This window comes from Lepidochelys olivacea, assembly GCF_965140295.1.
Source record: "Lepidochelys olivacea isolate rLepOli2 genome assembly, chromosome: 8".
Classification (NCBI taxonomy): domain Eukaryota; kingdom Metazoa; phylum Chordata; order Testudines; family Cheloniidae; genus Lepidochelys; species Lepidochelys olivacea.
The window spans coordinates 36,409,516-36,429,361 of NC_140418.1; the positions used below are offsets into that span (position 1 = coordinate 36,409,516).

The 19,846-nt window shown below is 42.5% G+C and overlaps 1 protein-coding gene across 3 annotated transcripts in view; it reads right to left on the minus strand.

Moving 5' to 3' along the window:
- The window catches only part of NRG2 (neuregulin 2), a 314,296-nt gene that overhangs the window by 75,124 nt on the left and 219,326 nt on the right, over positions 1-19,846 (minus strand). For 2 of the 3 annotated variants that reach the window (XM_084636241.1, XM_084636240.1), the window contains one exon: positions 16,945-17,010. The exons of the other annotated variant lie outside the window; for it this stretch is intronic. In XM_084636241.1, the coding sequence (XP_084492367.1) occupies positions 16,945-17,010 (66 nt within the window). The remainder of the gene's footprint in view (positions 1-16,944; positions 17,011-19,846) is intronic. 3 annotated transcript variants of the gene reach the window in all.

The following is a 19,846-nucleotide window of genomic DNA, read 5'->3' on the forward strand; positions in this document are numbered from 1 at the left end:
CAATTTTTGCCCCAGATTCCTACATGGCCCCCTCAAGGATTGAACTCACAACCCTGGGTTTAACAGGCCAATGCTCAAACCACTGAGCTATCCCTCCCCAGAATTTCCTCACAGAAATTACTGTAAAACCTTACAGAATGTAGTAGAGAATACTGTATTTCTTGTTGCCTTTTAACTGTCTTAAAGAATTCTACAGAAGGAATCAAATTCTCTGTTGATTTCTAGAGATAGTGAAAAAACTCACTGAATGGTTATTGTTGTCTGTTACATTTTACAGCACTTTCCAGAAGGGTTGAACTGGAACCACCAGCTCTTTTTCAACAGGTCACCAAGCAGCCATCAGGTGGTAACTAATCCCATGGACTGGATTGAAGTCAGTGACCCGTGTAGTAGAAAGAGAGAGCTTGAAGCATGGGCCTGAGGCCTGAACCAAAGTCAGCAAAAAAGTTATGCTATGAGCAACAGTCAGGCCCTGTCAAAAGCAGCTGCTTGCCTGCAAGTCAGCATCCAGTACACAAACTCAGCAACGGTATTGCTATCATTGCTACACCACACACTGACTATGTAAACACATTCCAGCAGACGAGGACAAGAACACCCCAACCTAGTAGACAATAAAATGGTTTTACAAAAGAGATTAATAGTGATATTTTGTCTGAATAGGACAGGTGGTGAACAGGAATGTTGTCTGAAACACGAGGAGGAAAGGACAAGGGAAGGTAACAAACATGTCATGAAACACATAAAGTGATATCATAGAATCATAGAATATCAGGGTTGGAAGGGACCCCAGAAGGTCATCTAGTCCAACCCCCTGCTCGAAGCAGGACCAATTCCCAGTTAAATCATCCCAGCCAGGGCTTTGTCAAGCCTGACCTTAAAAACCTCTAAGGAAGGAGATTCTACCACCTCCCTAGGTAACGCATTCCAGTGTTTCACCACCCTCTTAGTGAAAAAGTTTTTCCTAATATCCAATCTAAACCTCCCCCACTGCAACTTGTAAATATGTAAATTGGTTAATCCCAGATTGTTTGTCTCAGTCTATAAATGGTGGGCTACCTCACTTAACCTTTTGTCTGGGCTAGGGGACAGTAGAAAATCCCGCCACTGACTGAGCTGTCCATTGTCACTGGCATACATGTGTTAGTGTACCTGTAACCACTGAGCCAGGGCATTAGGAATAAACCTGGCCGGTTTATTACTAAACCAAGTCTTGTGATCTTATTGGTCAGTTGATCGGCGCCTGCTGTATGAGCTATATGGCGAGAGCCAGTGCACATGCAGAAAGAACACATGCATGGAGCCGAAGATCTGACAACAACCCGGTGCAAAAGACCTCATATTCCTACTTCCCGACTTCACCCTCAGGGAATATGAGGTGAGCAACACAACAACTACAAGTAACAGTGGACTCCCAAAATCCTGCCATCCAAATAAGTGGGATGTTTTCACAAATGTAAGCCTAGCACAAGAACAATTTAAATGATTTGATCTGCAACTCTTACTTCTACAAGGACCCCTGCTGGTGGATCCGGCTTTGTATTGGAGTCTCTCTCTCTCTCTCTGTGTGTGCTCATTAAGCTGATCAGATCATATACCGCCTCAGCCACCAGTGACACAGACTGTTACCCTCACATTTTACTTTCTCAATTATATATAACAAAGTGGTGCATTTTGACACCCAGTGTTTGCTACTCACTTAGGCAACACGAATCATTTCATTGTCCGCTGTGCTGAGCAGTGGCTCGGCACTGCCTGGGCTATGCTCTCAGCAATGCTATTTCTACACGGCACATCTCATAAGGGCTGCTTTTCTAGTTGGCTTTCTTCAACTTTTTCTTAACAATAACCTGTATGTTTTCTAGCAGACAGCTCCATTCATCCCAAAGGTGGTTTTGTGGGTTTGGTGGGTTTTTTTGTTCGGGGTTTTTGTTTGTTTGTGTGTTATTACAAAGAGGAATCACTTCACCAATCAGAGAAATGCAGTTGACTCTAGGGTGCAACACAGCAGCTCTTTAACATCATATAGTAGAAACAAGCAGTTTAGAATAGAGAGCAACGAGCTCTCTATATAAATTAAAATAAGGAATTGTTCTAAGGGAGGCAGAATGTCATTTGGCTACAACTCTGGGGTTGCCCCTACTCTTGAAAAAATGCCATGGGATCTTTAGTGACTATGACAGATTTTCCAAGCTGCTTTGGGGAATTTGATGCCCCACTCCCATTAAAATTAATGAGAATTGTGTGTCCAAATTACTTTAGAATTTTTAAAGTCACCACTCTGTACATTTTGTATCAAATCTAGGAAATAGCTAATGCAGCAGCACAGCACTCCCTAGCCCAAAGAAGGGACATTGGTTCAGTTCTGATGCAGAAGAAAGAGTGCCACCTAACGAGTCATAAATGGTAGAACTCAAACATCTCCTTTAAAACTAAAACTATAGCAGCTGAGTCAGGTCTGAGCAGCCCTCTCCAAAAATCTTGGTACAAACCTACAGTGCAAAAGCAGAACAAGGCCATCAGTCTGCACAACCAAGTCATTATCAATTATTAGCAAGCAGCTCCATGGCACTATTTTGGCAAAGACAGACATCATAAATCATACAGAGAAAGTATATGCTCTGGAGTAAGCGTTTCATAGTAAACAAAGAGGATAAGGAATGGAGAGAGGGAAATAATAATGGAGCACAGAATCCATAGCCACCTACAGTAGAAAGCATATATATCACTCAATATAAAAAGAGAGTTTATATATATAGCATTAAGGAAGGGTCAAAAGATATGGAAAATTCAGATAGTACCCTTAGAATAGGGCACAACATGGACTCTAACATAGATTCCATGTGATTTTAATCTGATTTTAAATATACACTGTTCTTTAAACAAAATGAAACAGAAATAAAACAGATCTTTCATAGTCGGTTAAAAGCTGCAAATTGTGCACCTAAGAAGCAGATCTTTTAGTAGAGCTATTCCTGTCTGAAAAATGCATGATTAGGTAGTTTTTCTAACACTGCCTTGTTAATTTTTTAAAAATCATGTTTTATGTTTGCATTATGATAAAGATCCCAAAATGCTTTACAATAAAACTGATATACACACAGTGCTATTCACTGGCACCAATTCATCTACCTCTGAAATGCAGCCACTTCTGGCATAAAATGTAGCATCTATTCAGCAGCATGCAGCACAGTACAGAACAATTAACTGAGTGGTCAGTGTGAAGAATAACTTTGCCAACTGAAAATGCAGGGGGAATTTAAAGGTTGGTAGGATATTTTAAAGAATCCTTATTGAGGTTACAGGAACAAACCATCCTGATGTGTAGAAAGAATAGTAAATATGGCAGGCGACCAGCTTGGCTTAACGTGAAATCCTTGATGATCTTAAACACAAAAAAGAAGCTTACAAGAAGTGGAAGCTTGGACAAATGACCAGGGAGGAATATAAAAATATTGCTCGGGCATTCAGGAGTGAAATCAGGAAGGCCAAATCACACTTGGAGTTGCAGCTAACAAGGGATGTTAAGAGTAACAAGAACGGTTTCTACAGGTATGTTAGCAACAAGAAGGTGGTCAGGGAAAGTATGGGCCCCTTACTGAATGAGGGAGGCAACCTAGTGACAGAGGATGTGGAAAAAGCTAGATGTACTCAATGCTTTTTTTGCCTCTGTCTTCACGAACAAGGTCAGCTCCCAGACTACTGCACTGGGCAGCACAGCATGGGGAGGAGGTGACCAGCCCTCTGTGGAGAAAGAAGGTGTTCAGGACTGTTTAGAAAAGCTGGATGAGCACAAGTCCATGGGGCCGGATGCACTGCATCCGAGAGTGCTAAAGGAGTTGGCGGATGTGATTGCCGAGCCATTGGCCATTATCTTTGAAAACTCATGGCGATCGGGGGAGGACCCAGATGACTGGAAAAAGGCTAATGTAGTGCCCATCTTTAAAAAAGGGAAGAAGGAGGATCCTGGGAACTACAGGCCAGTCAGCCTTACCTCAGTCCCTGGAAAAATCATGGAGCTGGTCCTCAAGGAATCAATTTTGAAGCACTTTGAGGAGCAGAAAGACATCACGAACAGTCAGCATGGATTCACCAAGGGCAAGTCATGCCTGATTAACCTAATTGCCTTCTAAGACAAGATAACTGACTGCTTCCTCCACTGCTTCCTCCAGGCCAGGATTTACGGAAGCCCTGTGTGGTGACATGAGACAGCACAGGCTGTATTAGCCTGGGAGCTAGAGAACCAGTGAGAACCTGATTGCCTTCTATAACGAGATCACGGACTCTGTGGATGAAGGGAAAGCAGTGGACATGATATATCTTGACTTTAGCAAAGCTTTTGACACGGTCTCCCACAGTATTCTTGCCAGCAAGTTAAAGAAGTATGGGCTCAATGAATGGACTATACGGTGGATAGAAAGCTGGCTAGATCGTCGGGCTCAATGCGTAGTGATCAACGGCTCCATGTCTAGTTGGCAGCTGATATCAAGCAGAGTGACCCAAGGGTCAGTCCTCGGGCTGGTTTTGTTCAATATCTTTATTAATGATCTGGAGAATGGCGTGGATTACACCCTCAGCAAGTTTGCAGATGACACTAAACTGGGAGGAGAGGTAGATACGCTGGAGGGTAGGGATAGGATACAGAGGGACCTCGACACATTAGAGGATTGGGCCAAAAGAAATCTGATGAGCTTCAACAAGGACAAATGCAGAGTCCTGCACTTAGAAAGGAAGAATCCCATGCACTGCTACAGACTAGGGACCAAGTGGCTAGGCAGCAGTTCTGCAAAAAGGACCTAGGGGTTAGGGTGGATGAGAAGCTGGATATGAGTCAACAGTGTGCCCTTGTTGCCAAGAAAGCTAACAGCATTTTGGACTGTATAAGTAGGAGCATTGCCAGCAGATTGAGGGCCATGATCATTCCCCTCTATCCGGCATTGCTGAGGCCTCATCTGGAGTAGTATGTCCAATTTTGGGCCCCACACTACAAGAAGGATCTGGAAAAATTGGAAAGAGTCCAGAAGAGGGCAACAAAAATGATTAGGGGCTGGAGCACATGAGTTATGAGGAGAGGCTGAGGGAACTGGGATTATTTAGTCTGCAGAAGAGAAGAATGAGGGGGGATTTGATAGCCGCTTTCAACTATCTGAAAGGGGGTTCCAAAGAGAATGGATTTAGATTGTTCTCAGTGGTACCAGATGATAGGACAAGGAGTAATGGTCTCAAGTTGCAGTGGGGGAGGTTTAGGTTGGATATTAGGAAAAACTTTTTCACTAGGAGGGTGGTGAAACACTGGAATGGGTTATCTAGGGAGGTGGTGGAATCTCCTTCCTTAGAGGTTTTTAAGGTCAGGTTTGACAAAGCCCTAGCTGGGATGATTTAGTTGGGGATTAGGTCCTGCTTTGAGCAGGGGGTTGGAGCAGGTCCCTTCCGAGCCTCATATTCTATGATTCTATGATATCTCCTGCTTAAATGAGAATCACATTTCTGTCACACTCTGACCTGGCAGGATAATTCACAGATTTACAAGCAAATACATTAGATTAGACACGTATATTTATATCTCCTGTTGTCTTGGGCCATTTGATGAGTAGTTATTGAACTCAAAGGGAGTTTTGCCACTAATTTCAGTGAGCGCAGAAACATGTCCCAAACACAGAAATTAGATTATTTGTAGCCATAAGTATTTCCCCAATTACATTCTTTTCCTCACTCTGTTCTGAACACCTCACAATTACACCAGGTTTCAGAGTAACAACCATGTTAGTCTGTATTCGCAAAAAGAAAAGGAGTACTTGTGGCACCTTAGAGACTAACCAATTTATTTGAACATAAGCTTTCGTGAGCTACAGCTCACTTCATCAGATGCATACTGCTCAAATAAATTGGTTAGTCTCTAAATTACACCAGATGATCCAGAAAGGAAATTTCAGAACATTCCATTCCACTCTGATGGGCCATACAGCACAATACAACTTTCAGGCCCGATCCCCCAGGTGCGGAGCACCCCTAACTCCCACTGATTCACTTCACAGGAGAAAGCCCTCATTTGGTACACGGTACAAACCTCTTTATCCAAAACGCTTTGTGAGACATCAAAAACATTCAGATAACTGGAAGTCTGAATAATGGAGGGAACAATTTATGGCAGTAGTGGCTGCAATTCAGGTGGTAGGATGCTTCAGTTAAAATAGCGGGATAGGAGAAGGTTTATATAGCATCACCATTCACATATGAACTGCGTCCCAAAATGCTCCATAGAGTCATGATGTCAATTACAGAAAAAAGTGGTAAAACGAAAGCATGAAGAATCAATACAAGTGAACGCCTACGCCAGCAGGCAGGGGAGATCTGAACGAATGCAGGCAAAAATGGACACAAACCACTACTTAGAGCCGACTGACAGCAGTAATATATCTGATTCAAAGCAACGCAGGCAGCACCCTCCCCATCTGCCCCAAGAAACCTCTATTTAGATACAAAGCCAGCAATGAAAGGAGAGGGAAATGACGAGGTGGCAGTGGGGAGGAAGGATGTATTTTCAGATGAGATTTGGAAAGAGCTAGAGACCAGCTTTTACCAGTGCTATTATTAGCCCCATCAATAAGAACATCATCAAATATAGATATTCAGGGTTTAATTTAAAAAAACTAACATTATGTAGCAAACAGAACATTATGGCTGGAGCTGGTCAGAAAATAATTAGAATGACAACTGTTACAAAGAAAAAACCTTGAAATGGAAATGCAAAATTGACCTGGTTTTTGGTTCATGAAATTTTTTGAGATTTCAAGTTTTCATCCCAATTGGGGACGGTAAAAAATTTTGAACTCTCAAAAGTATTTGTGGGCTGGGAAACCTTTCCTGCCCAGCTCAAATTGTGGTATTTTGGACATCTATGAATAGAGCTATATTTATTGAATTATCTAGGAATCCAAATCTGCTACTCCTGAATGTAGTGTAAGAGAATAATCAAAAATTGTCTCTGCTCTAAAGGAAGAATACTGAGTAGAAAGGGGTAAACTTTTTTGGGCAGGAGGGGGCTAATAGTAAATTAGCCAAAAAAAAATGCACTTTTGGGGGCACTGAAACTATTTGCAAATTTGGATCAAACTCGGCAAATAGTTCTGGCTACAAGAAAAATGTCAAAACATCCCATTTTGAAAATATTAAAACGAACAATTTCAAAAATGTCATTTTGAAACATTTGAGAATGAAATATCAATTTGAATCAACATTCAAAATATTTCAATTTAACCCTTTTTTTTTCTTTTTTGAATTTTTCATTTCCTCTGGGGGAAAAAACAAACATTCAGTTTTGGTTAGATACAGATCAATTCTTTTTTCATAATTTTTGGTTTGGCCCCCAAATTGAAAAATCAGTTGTTTGCTTGCTCTCATATTGACTTACGCATGGTACTACCAGCTTCTCCTTACACAAACTATATGCTTGGAAAAGTAGCTACCAATTGTGCAGGAAAAAGAATGGTTACTTAACCTACAGTAACTGATTATCTGAGATGTTCAAATACCTCACACCCTCTGCACAGGAATTTGGAAGCTTTTTCTCTGGCAATGTCCCCTAGGGGTCACACATGCGCTCTGCGTGCTCTCGAGCTTCCGCTCCTGAAAGCATAGTGAGTGGGGCAACCCCAACCGCCAGCCACATCCTTCACCACGCAAAACCTCAGTGATAGGACTCGGAGCTGTGGGCATGGAGCAGGGGTCATGGGATCCAAATGCCCAAGGATCACAGTTATGGAAAGTCAAGTAACCACTCTTTCTTCTACAAGTTCCTGTCTGTGTGGATACCACTCATGGTGATTGGCAAGCTGTTCGACTCTTTGGAGGAGGGAAATAGAGTTTCCCTGAACAAAGACTGAAGGACTGGCTCTTCCAACTACAGCATTAACTCTTAAGGAAGCCTCCAGTGAGTAATGCCTAGTAAATGCATGAACTGGTAACCAAGTAGCTGCCCTGTGTGTTTCCATCAACAGAGCCCTACTGCAGCATGCTGTTGAAGGAAAATGAGCCAAGATGTTCAAAGGAAGTTTCAGTTGACTGACCTCATAGTCAGCTCTAATACTGCTCACAACAGTTCTAATACAGCCCTCTCTCGACAGTTTTTCAGTCAAGAGAGGGCTTCCATTAGTTCTGCTATCATAAGCTACAAACAACCTAAGGGTCTTCCTAAATGGTGTCGTTCTCTTTAGGTGGTATAAGAGGGCTTTTCTCCTCCGGAATCAAAACTTCATACTCTGCATGTCAGATGCATGAGGTCTAGGAAAGAAAACCAGTAATTGAATATACAGGTTAATATGGAAGTCTGACACCACCTTTGGTATGAATTTAGGATGAGCTCTAAATCTGACTCTGTCAGTATGAAAAACAGTGTACCAGGGTGGGGATGGGAGGAGGTGGTGAGAGCTTGGATTTTGCTAACTCTGCAGGCAGAAGTAATACCTATGAAAGCTGCTTTTCAGTGGCTAAGTGTTGACTAGAAAAAGGTGATAATGGTTCAAAAGGCAGTTCCCTTAGAGCCGAAAGCACTAAATTCAAGTCTCATCAGGGAGGTATATTTCTAGCTGGGGGAAACATGAGATTCAAACCTTTTAGGAATCTGACAACTGTTTGATGGGAAAGGACAGACAAACCTGTAATCGGTGGGTGACAAGCCAAAAATACTAAATGAATATACATTCATGGAACTTAAAACAAACTAAAGACAACTTAAGACAAACTAAACTGTTTTAAGTAAAAGGTAATCCAGAACAAGTGGAATAGAAGAATAGGTAGGAACACATCTTCTTGTCTTCATCCCCATCTGAAAAAAACTCTTTCATTTTGCCATGTATGTTTTTTCTAGTAGAAGGTTTTCTTTCTGCAAAAAGACTGTTGGTACCTACAATGAATATTCCTTATACTTAGGCATTAACCAAAAATCTTCCACACTGACAAGTCCAAAGATGCAGGGTCCAGATGAAGCACAGACATTGTCCTGTCCTGGTAGATGAAGTGCTACAATACTGACGTGATACTAAATGCACCATTTCCACAGCATTACGGCTTCTTGATAAAGAGGGTCTGATCTTGCCTGTCCTTGTTTGTTTAATATTAGACAATCACTGTGCAATTGTCCACAGCACTTGAACTGACAGACCCTGTAGTAGTGGAAGGAAAGATCTGAATGCTAAGCAAATCACTCTTAGCTCCAGTACATCAAGGAGTTCTTTACAGACCAAACACCATGCATCTGAAATGGATCTAGATGAGCGCCCCACCCCTGTTGGGATATATTGGTGATGGGAACCTTGGTAGGATTTAGAGTCTGAAATGGAGTTCCCAGGACATTTTGCTTCTGTTCAGGGACTCTATGGACTGGCTGTGCTATCTTTATTCTTATCCCTATAGGGTGGACACTCAGCCAAAACACCCATTTGATCCAGGATGGAAGAGGTCTCATTCTGAGCCTGGAGAAAGGGGTTACATAAGTACAAGAGCCATGTTGCCTAATAGTTTTAGGGAGACTCTTACATGGTTCTGAGGATGAGTCCTCAGATCTGAAATTAACTGGCAGATTCTTGGAAATATCTCTGGAATGGTGTGGAATTCTATAATATAACCCTTCTGGATGACCAGGAGAACCCACGGTTCATGGTTATTCCAGCTCAATCCTTTTTAAAAAAAAAAAAAAGGTGTGCGTGTGTTGGGGGGGGGGGTAATAAATTCTAGTAGATTGTATATGTATCCTCAACCATAGCATCAAAAGTGCTTCTTTTGAGGATAAGCAGATGGTGACAAGATATTAGATGGATCAAACAATTTCCTCTTCTGGAATCTTGATCTCTGTCTTCCTTGATCAAAAGGTCTCTGATGGAAGAAACAGTTTGAAGTGGCAGGCTGAGAACTCTGTTTGGTAGAAGCTTGAGGTGTATACTGCTTTATTCTGAAGGACAGAGTGTAGAGACCAAACAACCTTAATGTGGTTCTACAGTCCTTTAAAGAATGCAATGTGTCATCTGTCTTAGCACTAAAAAGATCTTGACCACTGAAAGGGAGGTCCCAGTAGTATAGTCTGGCCCTCCCTAGGCAGGCCCAATACAGAAAGCCAAGAGTCTCTTCTCATGACGACAGTTTCAGTTGCCACAGATCACATCCACTGAGTCCAAAGCTGCTTGCAGAGATTTTTTGCTATCAACATTCCTTCAGAGCAGATGGAAGTAGATTCTTCTAACTCTGCTGGGAGTTTATCATAAATGTCTGTGATTCTGTCCCATTGCATGTAGTTAGATGTAGCCAGCATTGCCTGATACAGTAATTCTAGACACTCACCTGAAAGGAATTGAATAAATCTTTTCCCCAAATGACCTTAGCTTGCTGAGGCAAGGTACCTTCTGATCTGAAAGATCTCTTTGAACCCTCTCAGAAGCTGCTTTCGTGGATTTCTCCATGAGGAAAATCTTGAGGACACTCTGGACTCCAGTGTGTATTTCTCAAATACCTAACAAACTCACACATAGACATTATATGGCTCTCCCGGAATAATTACCCTTCTATACGACACAGGAGATTTAAAACCCATTGAGCAGGACCAAGACTTAACAGCCCCAAAAGCCCTCCACCACTGCTACCTACTTTTTTTTTCTTTTTGCCAGCAGACCATAAAACAAAAAAAAATCTAATGAAGTGAAAGCTAGCTGTCCATCGATCCTACACTATAGCCATCTAACTAAGAGGGACACGGAGAAGTTCCGACACTCTGTCAGAACTGGCTGGCAGTTGGGGTCTCCCTGCTCTTCATGCTCTTAAGAAGGGGTGCGCAAGAGCATGCTGATCACATGTGCAACCCCTAGGGGACGCTGCTAAAGAAAAACCTACCATGCTCCAGCGCAGCAGGTGAGAGCACAGCCATGAGTGGGATCCGCATGCACAGGAACTTGAGAAAGAATGTTACAGCTCATACATCAGATGTGATTTAACCCTATGACCACTGATTTTCAGCATGCTGCTAACCAAATTAATGCTTAGGAGATTATAGAGATGCTATATCTGTCGTCTCCAAAGGGTTAATTAATGCAGTTTGGACTATAAATTGTATTTTATTTTTTATGAACCACAGCTACTGTTTATCAGAGCAAGAGAACCGTGCCAGTTAAGACCTGCTTTTCACCACTTTTTTTTGTTTTAAATAACATTGAACGCTGGGTTCATAGACTACAGACACTTCACTCTCTCAATATTTAGACATTAGGTTTGACAGATGAATTCAGCTGGTTTGAGAGTGTATACAAATCACTTGCTCTGTATATGCCTAATGTACTTACTGATAAAACACAGAATCTGAGGTTCCTTTCAAACTAGTTTGCCCAACCCTCCATCAGAGATGAAGTACAGTGAGGTCTCTGGGCCAAATTATCCTCTTAATTACACTGGTGTAAGTTTGGATTAACTCACTTATGTCCATGAAGTGACAATGATGTAGCAGAGCATGGGTTTCTATGCTGATATTCACCATCTTCTCAGTCTAAGGTTGTCTTATAACTGGCACTGCAGTACCATCAAAAGGCTATCGCTTTAATGTCTGAACTGATCCTTAACATTGGGGTTTTGCTATTCGAAGTATTGTGAATGTTTCGGAGCCTCTTAAATCAAACCATGCGAGTCAGAGCAGACCTGTACTAGGCTGACAGTTGATGGGGACGATTTCTGATTTTGGAAGTATTCTGTGTCTGCAATTTATATTGATCTGGGTATATCCCAACATTTAGATCTTCTGTAAAATGTTGCTCACTGAAATGACCTCATCGTGTTTGTGAAAGGGTCTTGAGGGCACAACAGAGGGACAGCCAGGTTTATTTAAGTACACGCCAGTGCAACACAGGCTACACGTCTGCACAACGAGCTCGGGCCCTGATGCTGCTGCCCGTGCACACGCTCTTGTGGAAGCTCAGTGAGAGCTCGCACGAGTATAAATAGTAGTGAAGGTGCAGTCGCACAGGCAGTGGCACCAGAGGTGCAGCCGAGCCACGCTGCGTACGGACCATGGTTTCAAGGTGCATTTGTATTTGGCCTGGCTCAGCCTTGCCTCCGGTACCGCTACCCATGTCACTATGGATACGCCACTATTTATAGCCCTGCTCGCTCCAAGCGAGCTAGCACCTGTATGTGCACACAAGCAGGGGAACCATGCCCCTGGATCATAGGTAGTGTGGGTACAGGCGCCCACCACAGAACTCAGGACACTTCAACTGAAACAACAGATACTGCCGAACAGACAACTACACTCCATTTTATGCCGTTAAGGCTTCTTAACACACATAACCTGGCTGCCTGTTTCAACGGCTTACAGCTGCAATATTCTGTATTTTTGTCAAGCTTCAGGAAGAATCTCTCAAGTGATCTCTTGAAGCTCACAAGGTTTTCCGATTTTATTTTCTCCTCTGCCATCCAGGCCCCAAAAAGCACCTGCCAGCATCACAGCAAAACCAAACAGGATGTTAGGAATCATTTAAAAAGGGACAGAGAATAAGACAGAGAATATCTTATTGCCCTTATATAAATCCATGGTATGCCCACATCTTGAATACTGCATACAGATGTGGTCTCCTCATCTCAAAAAAGATATACTGGCATTAGAAAAGGTTCAGAAAAGGGCAACTAAAATGATTAGTGGTTTGGAATTGGTCCCATATGAGGAGAGATTAAAGAAGCTAGGACTTTTCAGCTTGGAAAAGAGGAGACTAAGGGGGGATATGATAGAGGTATATAAAATCATGAGTGGTGTGGAGAAAGTGAATAAGGAAAAGTTATTTACTTATTCCAATAATATAAGAACTAGGGGCCACCAAATGAAATTAATGGGTAGCAGGTTTAAAACAAATAAAAGGAAGTTCTTCTTTACACAGCACACAGTCTATCTGTGGAAATCCTTGCCTGAGGAGGTTGTGAAGGCTAGGACTATAACAGGGTTCAAAAGAGAACTGGATACATTCATGGAGGTTAAGTCCATTAATGGCTATTAGCCAGGATGGGTAAGGAATGGTGTCCCTAGCCTCTGTTTGTCAGAGGGTGGAGATGGATGGCAGGAGAGAGATCACTTGATCATTACCTGTTAGGTTCACTCCCTCTGGGCCACCTGGCATTGGCCACTGTCAGCAGACAGGATATTGGGATGGATGGACCTTTGGTCTGACCCAGTATGGCCATTCTTATGTTACAGCATCCATCTTCTTGAACCCTTATAATACCCCAACAACTTTATGCTTCTATAGATGCTTTCCTCCTAGGGTTGCCAACACTCCCAGTTTGGTCGGGAGTCTCCTGGATTCTGGGAGATCTCTGGGAGATTTTAGGCGGCTAAAAGTCTGGTGATGTAGCAGGGCTAAGGCAGGCTCCCTATCTGCCCTGATGCCGTGTGGCTCCCGGAAGCAGCCAGCATGTCCCTGTGGCCCCTAAGTGGAGGTGAGGCCAGGGGGTCTCTGTGCACTGCCCCCGCCTTGAGCGCTGACTCCACAGCTCCCATTGGCTGGGAATGGGGCACCACGGCCAATGGGCGTTGTGGGGGCGGTGCCTGCAGGCGGGGGTAGCACATGGAGCTGCCTGGCCACCCCTGAGCCTAGGGGCTGCTGCTGGATATGTCGCTGCTTCTGGGAGCCACCCAAGGTAACCACCGCCTGGCTGGAGCCTGCACACCCCAACCCCCAGCCCTGAGCCCTCTCCTGCACCCAAACTCCCTCCCAGAGCCCTCACCCCCTCCCACACCCCAACCCCCTGCCTCAGGCTCAGCCCGGAGCCCCCTCCCACACCCAAACTCCCTCCCAGAGCCCACACTCCATCCCTCATCTCCTCCTGAACCCAGCCCCCCTGTCCCAGCCCTGAGCCCGGTCCCACACCCAAACTCCCTCCCACAACCCAAATCCCTGCCCCAGGCCCCTCCCGCACCCAAAACTCCCCCCAGAGCCCTCACCCCTCTCTCACACCTCAACCCCCTGACCCAGGCTCAGCCCAGAACCCCCTCCTACATTCCAAACCCCTCGGCCCCACCGCCCAGCCCAGAGCCCGCACCCCCTCACCCAGTGAAACACAGCCCAGTGGAAGTGAGTGAGGGTGGGAAAAAGTGAGCGACTGAGGAAGGGGGGCTGGAGTGAGTGGGGGAAGGGCCTCAGAAAAGGGGTGGGGCAGGGCATGGCCTTGGGGAAGAGGCAGGCCAAAGGTGTTTGGGTATGTGCGATTAGACAGTTGGTAACCCTATTTCCTCCAGCCATCTTAAAGTGCATTATTAGATGAGGAAACTGAAGCCCAGAGAGGGTCACAACAGTCAAATGGCAGAGCTGGAAATACAACCCAGCTCTCCTGACTCCTAGTCAGGACTGATTTAAAACAAAGTTTTTCTAAGATAACAAAAAATATTTTTGTATTTAAATTGGATTTTTAAGTTTCAATTCAATAGATTTTCTTTTTAAAAACAAACCTATTTAAATTTTAAACAACAACCCATATTAAGGCCTAAATTTACTAGAAGCTATTAAAATCTTTAAAATTAAATAAAAATAATGATAGTCAAATGGTACATGTTTGTTGCCAATGTTCTAAAGAAAGTCTGTGGACTGAATTAGCAGAAGTCACTGGCGCCAGACTTTGCTGAAGTGCTACACCCAGCTTTTGACAGCAGTAGCCTCTTTTGCAGGTGCAGAGAGAATATTTTCTCCATTTCAGTTTATTGAACTAGTACGGTTCAATGATTAGTTCATTTAAAGCTGAAAAACCAATTGGGAGTTGAAAAAGAAGGAAAGCCTGTTTTCCTATGAAGTGTGAGAGGATGAAATCTACTAGTTCTAAAATCTTGAAGGACTTGGTGACCAGAAACCATCAGATCAGTTCCCTATCTATAGAGAATACGTCATTTGTCTAATAAAATCAGTTTTAAATGCAAAATGTTTTAATAAACTTTTGCTTATGTATCCAGCTCAGTTGTTAGTTTTATTTAGCTAACAAATTTTAAAATGCTGTTTGCAAATTTTTAATTAAATTCCAATTTCCAACACAGTTTGACACAAATCATCATCTAGTAAATACAAAATGTGTCATTGACTATTTTCAACATAATAAAAAAAGTAAAAATGAGGAATCTGAATAAATGTAAGTTAAGCTATATAATTGCTTAAATAAATGTTTGTAGGTATAATGTGTCCTTCTGGATAGCACAAAGTACCACCAAATTTAGTGTAAAGATTATATTTAGTTGCAAATGAACTTTTTTTAATGGTTACCAGCCAATGAGAATAAAACTTTCTTTAGAAAAAATCAAAAGTTACAAATGCAAAATAAGATTAAATTTAATTATTCAAATCAAGGTTTTCTGCTTGCTGATTTAAATCGTTATTAAAATTTGATTTAAATCAATCCACCCTGCTGTTATAGTTCCCTGCTCTAGCCACTAGACAAACTGCCTCATATATCTCAAGGATAACTTTTTTCATTCGCTCACACACACCATTCCAGATGTCACATTTTCCAGCCATTCATCTTTAATATACCTATAGGACCGATCATATTCTATCTATAGTTTCAACATAGCATCTTGGTGTCTGGGTCCTGTTGTGTCTAGGATTAAAAGCCTTAACTCCATACACCCCTGAAATAAGCAATACAAAGGATGATGCATAAGGAAGCTCAGATACTTTTATGACTTTAAAGGCAAGTGCAAAGTACTTCATTTCGTGAAGATTTGGTAGGTGTACAAGGTGACTTAAGGGCTGAAACTAAGCCCTGATCCTGCAAACTTAAATGTGAGACTGACTTTCCTCACATCAGTATTCCCAATGAAAAAGATTATGGCCCCAGTACTGAAATCTTCACCACAGAGGTACAGCAGTCCGCACTGTAAACTGCAGGACTTATTATTATTATTCTATAGAAGTGGAAATGTACTAAAGATCTTAAAATTGTTTGATCTACAGTTCTAAGCATTGAAGCCATCTTAGATGAGATCATTATGGGTTGCCCAGTGTATTGTTTGTATTAGGTTAGTTGGGTGTCTTTGAAAAGGGAGAGGGACTTATTTATAGAAACAGCATTATACTCCTGAATGAACTGACGGTATAATAAATATATCTGTCAGACATCAGGCTTTTATATATCTGCTTGGTGGCTAGCATTTGTAGTTCTATTTTTAATGATCTATATTCCTTTTGTGAAAAACAATCTAATAAAAATGAATGATAAAAACATTTCAGCCAAATTAAATATTTCAGTAAATCTGCTCTTGCTTTCTAGAAATGTATGATAAAAATGCAGTGATGGAGTGCAACTCTATTTGCCTGCTACTATCCATACTATGCATGTATTACGTAGATACTTTTTCTTGCTTTCATAGAATCATAGAATATCAGGGTTGGAAGGGACCTCAGGAGGCCATCTAATCCAACCCCCTGCTCAAAGCAGGACCAATCCCCAATTTTTGCCCCATATCCCTAAATGGCCCCCTCAAGGATTGAACGCACAACCCTGGGTTTAGCAGGCCAAAGCTCAAACCACTGAGCTATCCCTCCCCCAGTATTCCTATATTCCTACTTATCCTTGGGGAAAAATAAAACACAAACTGAAAATAGAAAATAAAGTATGTATCTGACCTATATAAATAAAACCTATTCACTGAAAGAGTTTGCATCTCTTAAAGCATGGCTAAAACTTTTAAAGCACCCTGATCGACAAGTTAGGATTCCAACATTCGTTAATTGCTCCTCTCTCTCTCTGCAGCTTGGGTGTCAGAAACAAACATTTCCTTTGAAGGATTTAGTTAGCGATCAAGGGCTTTCTTGGAAACTAAAGCAGAAGTGGAGATTAAGTATATGCCAGCATGTGATAAAATATTAAAGTGAAATGTGTTGTAAAAGCAAAATAAATAAAGAGAAAGAATCTGGGTGTTGGGGAGAAGGTACTTACACTTGTCTTCCATTACAACTAATTTAGTTTCTGAAGCAGGTAAGACTTGTGGTGCATTCGTTGTTCCTGGGGAAATTAAGGTAGAAAGCAGTGAACAAAATATCCATTTGCAGCTGAAGATCATGGTGGATTAGCTATGTTGGGGATATGTGTTGGAACAGGTGTTGAGGGACTTGCTGGTTACAGACTATCCAAGGAGGATTTTAAATGTGTTTGTAGGGGTTGGCCTATTCGCGTTTTCATTTGAATAATCAGGTAAAGCAGGTATGTTAAGGAGTGGCCCAGCACAGTGCAATTCTTTGTTAATCCTCCAGATGTAAGAAGCTTCACTCTATTATCATCCCTGTGTTTAAAAAGCAGCAGGAGGAAATGGATATACAGCCCTGAATTTGACACATAGATGAGACAGTGGAATGATGGATTCTTCTTTGATGTAATGGTGACTAGCAACCAAAGATGGGGCCACAGGAAGCCACTGAGACAAACACTGACTTAGTTTAAGAAAGGAAGCATAATTTTATGACTGTAAGTAACATTTGTAGCTATGCAAGATAAAGTAATGCAATAGATGATCAGCATGTATGCTGAAGGGCTTAAACTGATCAGTTTGCAGAAGACAGGAAGAAACTTCTCTGTTTCACAATGGCGGACTGTTTGCTTTTTCACCTTCCTCTGTGCAATATAGTAGCCACTAACCAAGGAGATATATCAGACTAGATAGACTAGTGGTTTGCTTTGGTATGGAAATTTTCTATGGGTAAGGAATACTGGAAAATTCTAGGCATGCACATTCCTTATTCACTATACTCAAGACGGTTGACAGGTGTCACCAGCTGGCGCAATCACTATCCAGTGCACAGCTCCTTATCTCTCTCAAAATTTGCAAAAGGAAAAGGAGACACCAGCAGGACAACAAGGCCTAGGAGACACTTCTGGGAAATCACCTTGGGGATGCAGTACTGGGATGTCCACCACTTACCTCTCTGAAAGGTGAACAGAAAGAGAACAGTGGGAAAGAGCAATTAAAGGAAAACACAAACAAAAGCAAAAAGAGGTTTGAAACTCAGGTTCTCCGCATGCATCTGGTAAGGGGGGGGGGTGCATTTCTGTCTCTTAGATGTGGCCTTGTCACTACAATCTATGCCATTGGCACGTCAAGAGTAGATTACTTGAAGGAGCTGCTTGGAAAATTCTAATGTTCCCCCAAAAAAGTGAAAATGTTTCACTTTCAGCAACTGAAAACTGCAAGTTTTTGACTGAAAATCAAAAATGTTCAGCCAAAAACTGCCAAAAATTGGGGGAAATCACTTTCATCTGAAAGTTTTTTATTGTGGGACTTTTCCTTTTTCTGATGAAAAACTGAAAATTTTCATGGCAATTAGGCACTTTCTGGGAAATGAAAAACCCAACTTTTTGTTGAAAGAAGTTTTGATGGACTCATCATTTAACTCATATATTTTTTATTCTAAGATACAAATTCTTTTCCATATTTCATTTCCTTCAGTGTATGTAATTAATGCTGAAAGTGCTGAACAAGCAGCCCTAGAGAATTCAGTCCCTTAGCCCACAGAGCAGGTGCAGTGCAAGACACAGCAGTGAGAGACTTCTCTCAGTGCACCTGGACCTTGACTTGCCAGAACCACCTGTATCATGGAGAGGAGATGATATTCTGTCCTAGATTCCTCCGCTGAGACCAGGGTTTAAAATGAGTGCTAACTGTGGCGAGGGTTTGTGTGATGTGTGCACTTCTTTGGAAACCGGAGCTGGTACAGAGCACAGCTGCTCGCTTGTGAAGTGGAATAGCTCCTCATCAGCATATCTCACTAGTGCTGTGTATGGACCGGCTGCCTGGGATGCATTTAAGGGGCTAATCTCAGCCAATAAAGTTCTACATGGGCCTGCTTGGCTGAGAGAGACCTCGTTCCATTCAGTCCTGCTGTGGTTGTGCTTGGCAGAAGCACTTGTGCTGGAGCCCCCTGTGTTATCAGAGAGAGGACTGCTGTCTGGGCATGTGCTACTTGAGGGACTTTGGAATTCCCTGCTCCCTGGTCTGCAGTAGCTTGGACAAGTTGCCCTGAAAAGGCCATCCATTATAAAGGGCTCAGATGTGGGGGATGGAAGGTTTTGGTTCAGTGAGAATTGAGGACAGGGGAGGTAGGATGTTTATTTTTGCAAATTGGCATTTTTGAGAGTTACGAGTGGCCATCGGTTTGGGCCTTCTTTTTTGCTCTTATTTATTTTTGGCCTTTGTTATGTATTATATTTCCAATTCAATTCCTAGCAAAGGATCCTAGAACTTGGAATAGACACCTTTCGCAAAAGAAAATAAATTTTAAAAAGTGTCGGTGGGGAGGAGTAAAAATTACTTTGCAAAAACTATAGTGTCCCCTGGCTGGGTTGTGGGCAGCAGGGATTGAACCTCAGACTTATGGGTCGAAACGCACGTGCCTCTAGAGCGTGAGCTAAAAGACCCTGCTCTGTGAGCCAAGACTGTAGCAGCCTTATCAACCTCCACCTGTAGCATAGCCATAGCTAGAAGGGGACAGAGTGCACACTGAAGGGGTGACACAGTCCCATTGGCCCAGGAGGCTCGTTACAAGTTTTGTGGGTCCCAGGTCTCCACATATAATGCTGCAGCTAGTGCTTAATTTGTGCTGGGGCTTGTCAGGGATGAGTCCCGGCACTTCTGGGCTTGGCAGTTCAGAGCCCCCACACCCCTGGGTTGGTTGCATCAGTTAGGAAAGTGAAAAAAAATCTCTATTTTTTCCTCTGAAATGTTTTTCTTAAAATTCTCAACACAGTTGTACCCATTAGGGTCGTAACCAGGGAGGGACAAGCAGTGCAGCCACCCTGGATGCAAAGCTGGGGCACAGAAGGGCAGAAAAATGGAGAGGATGAAAAA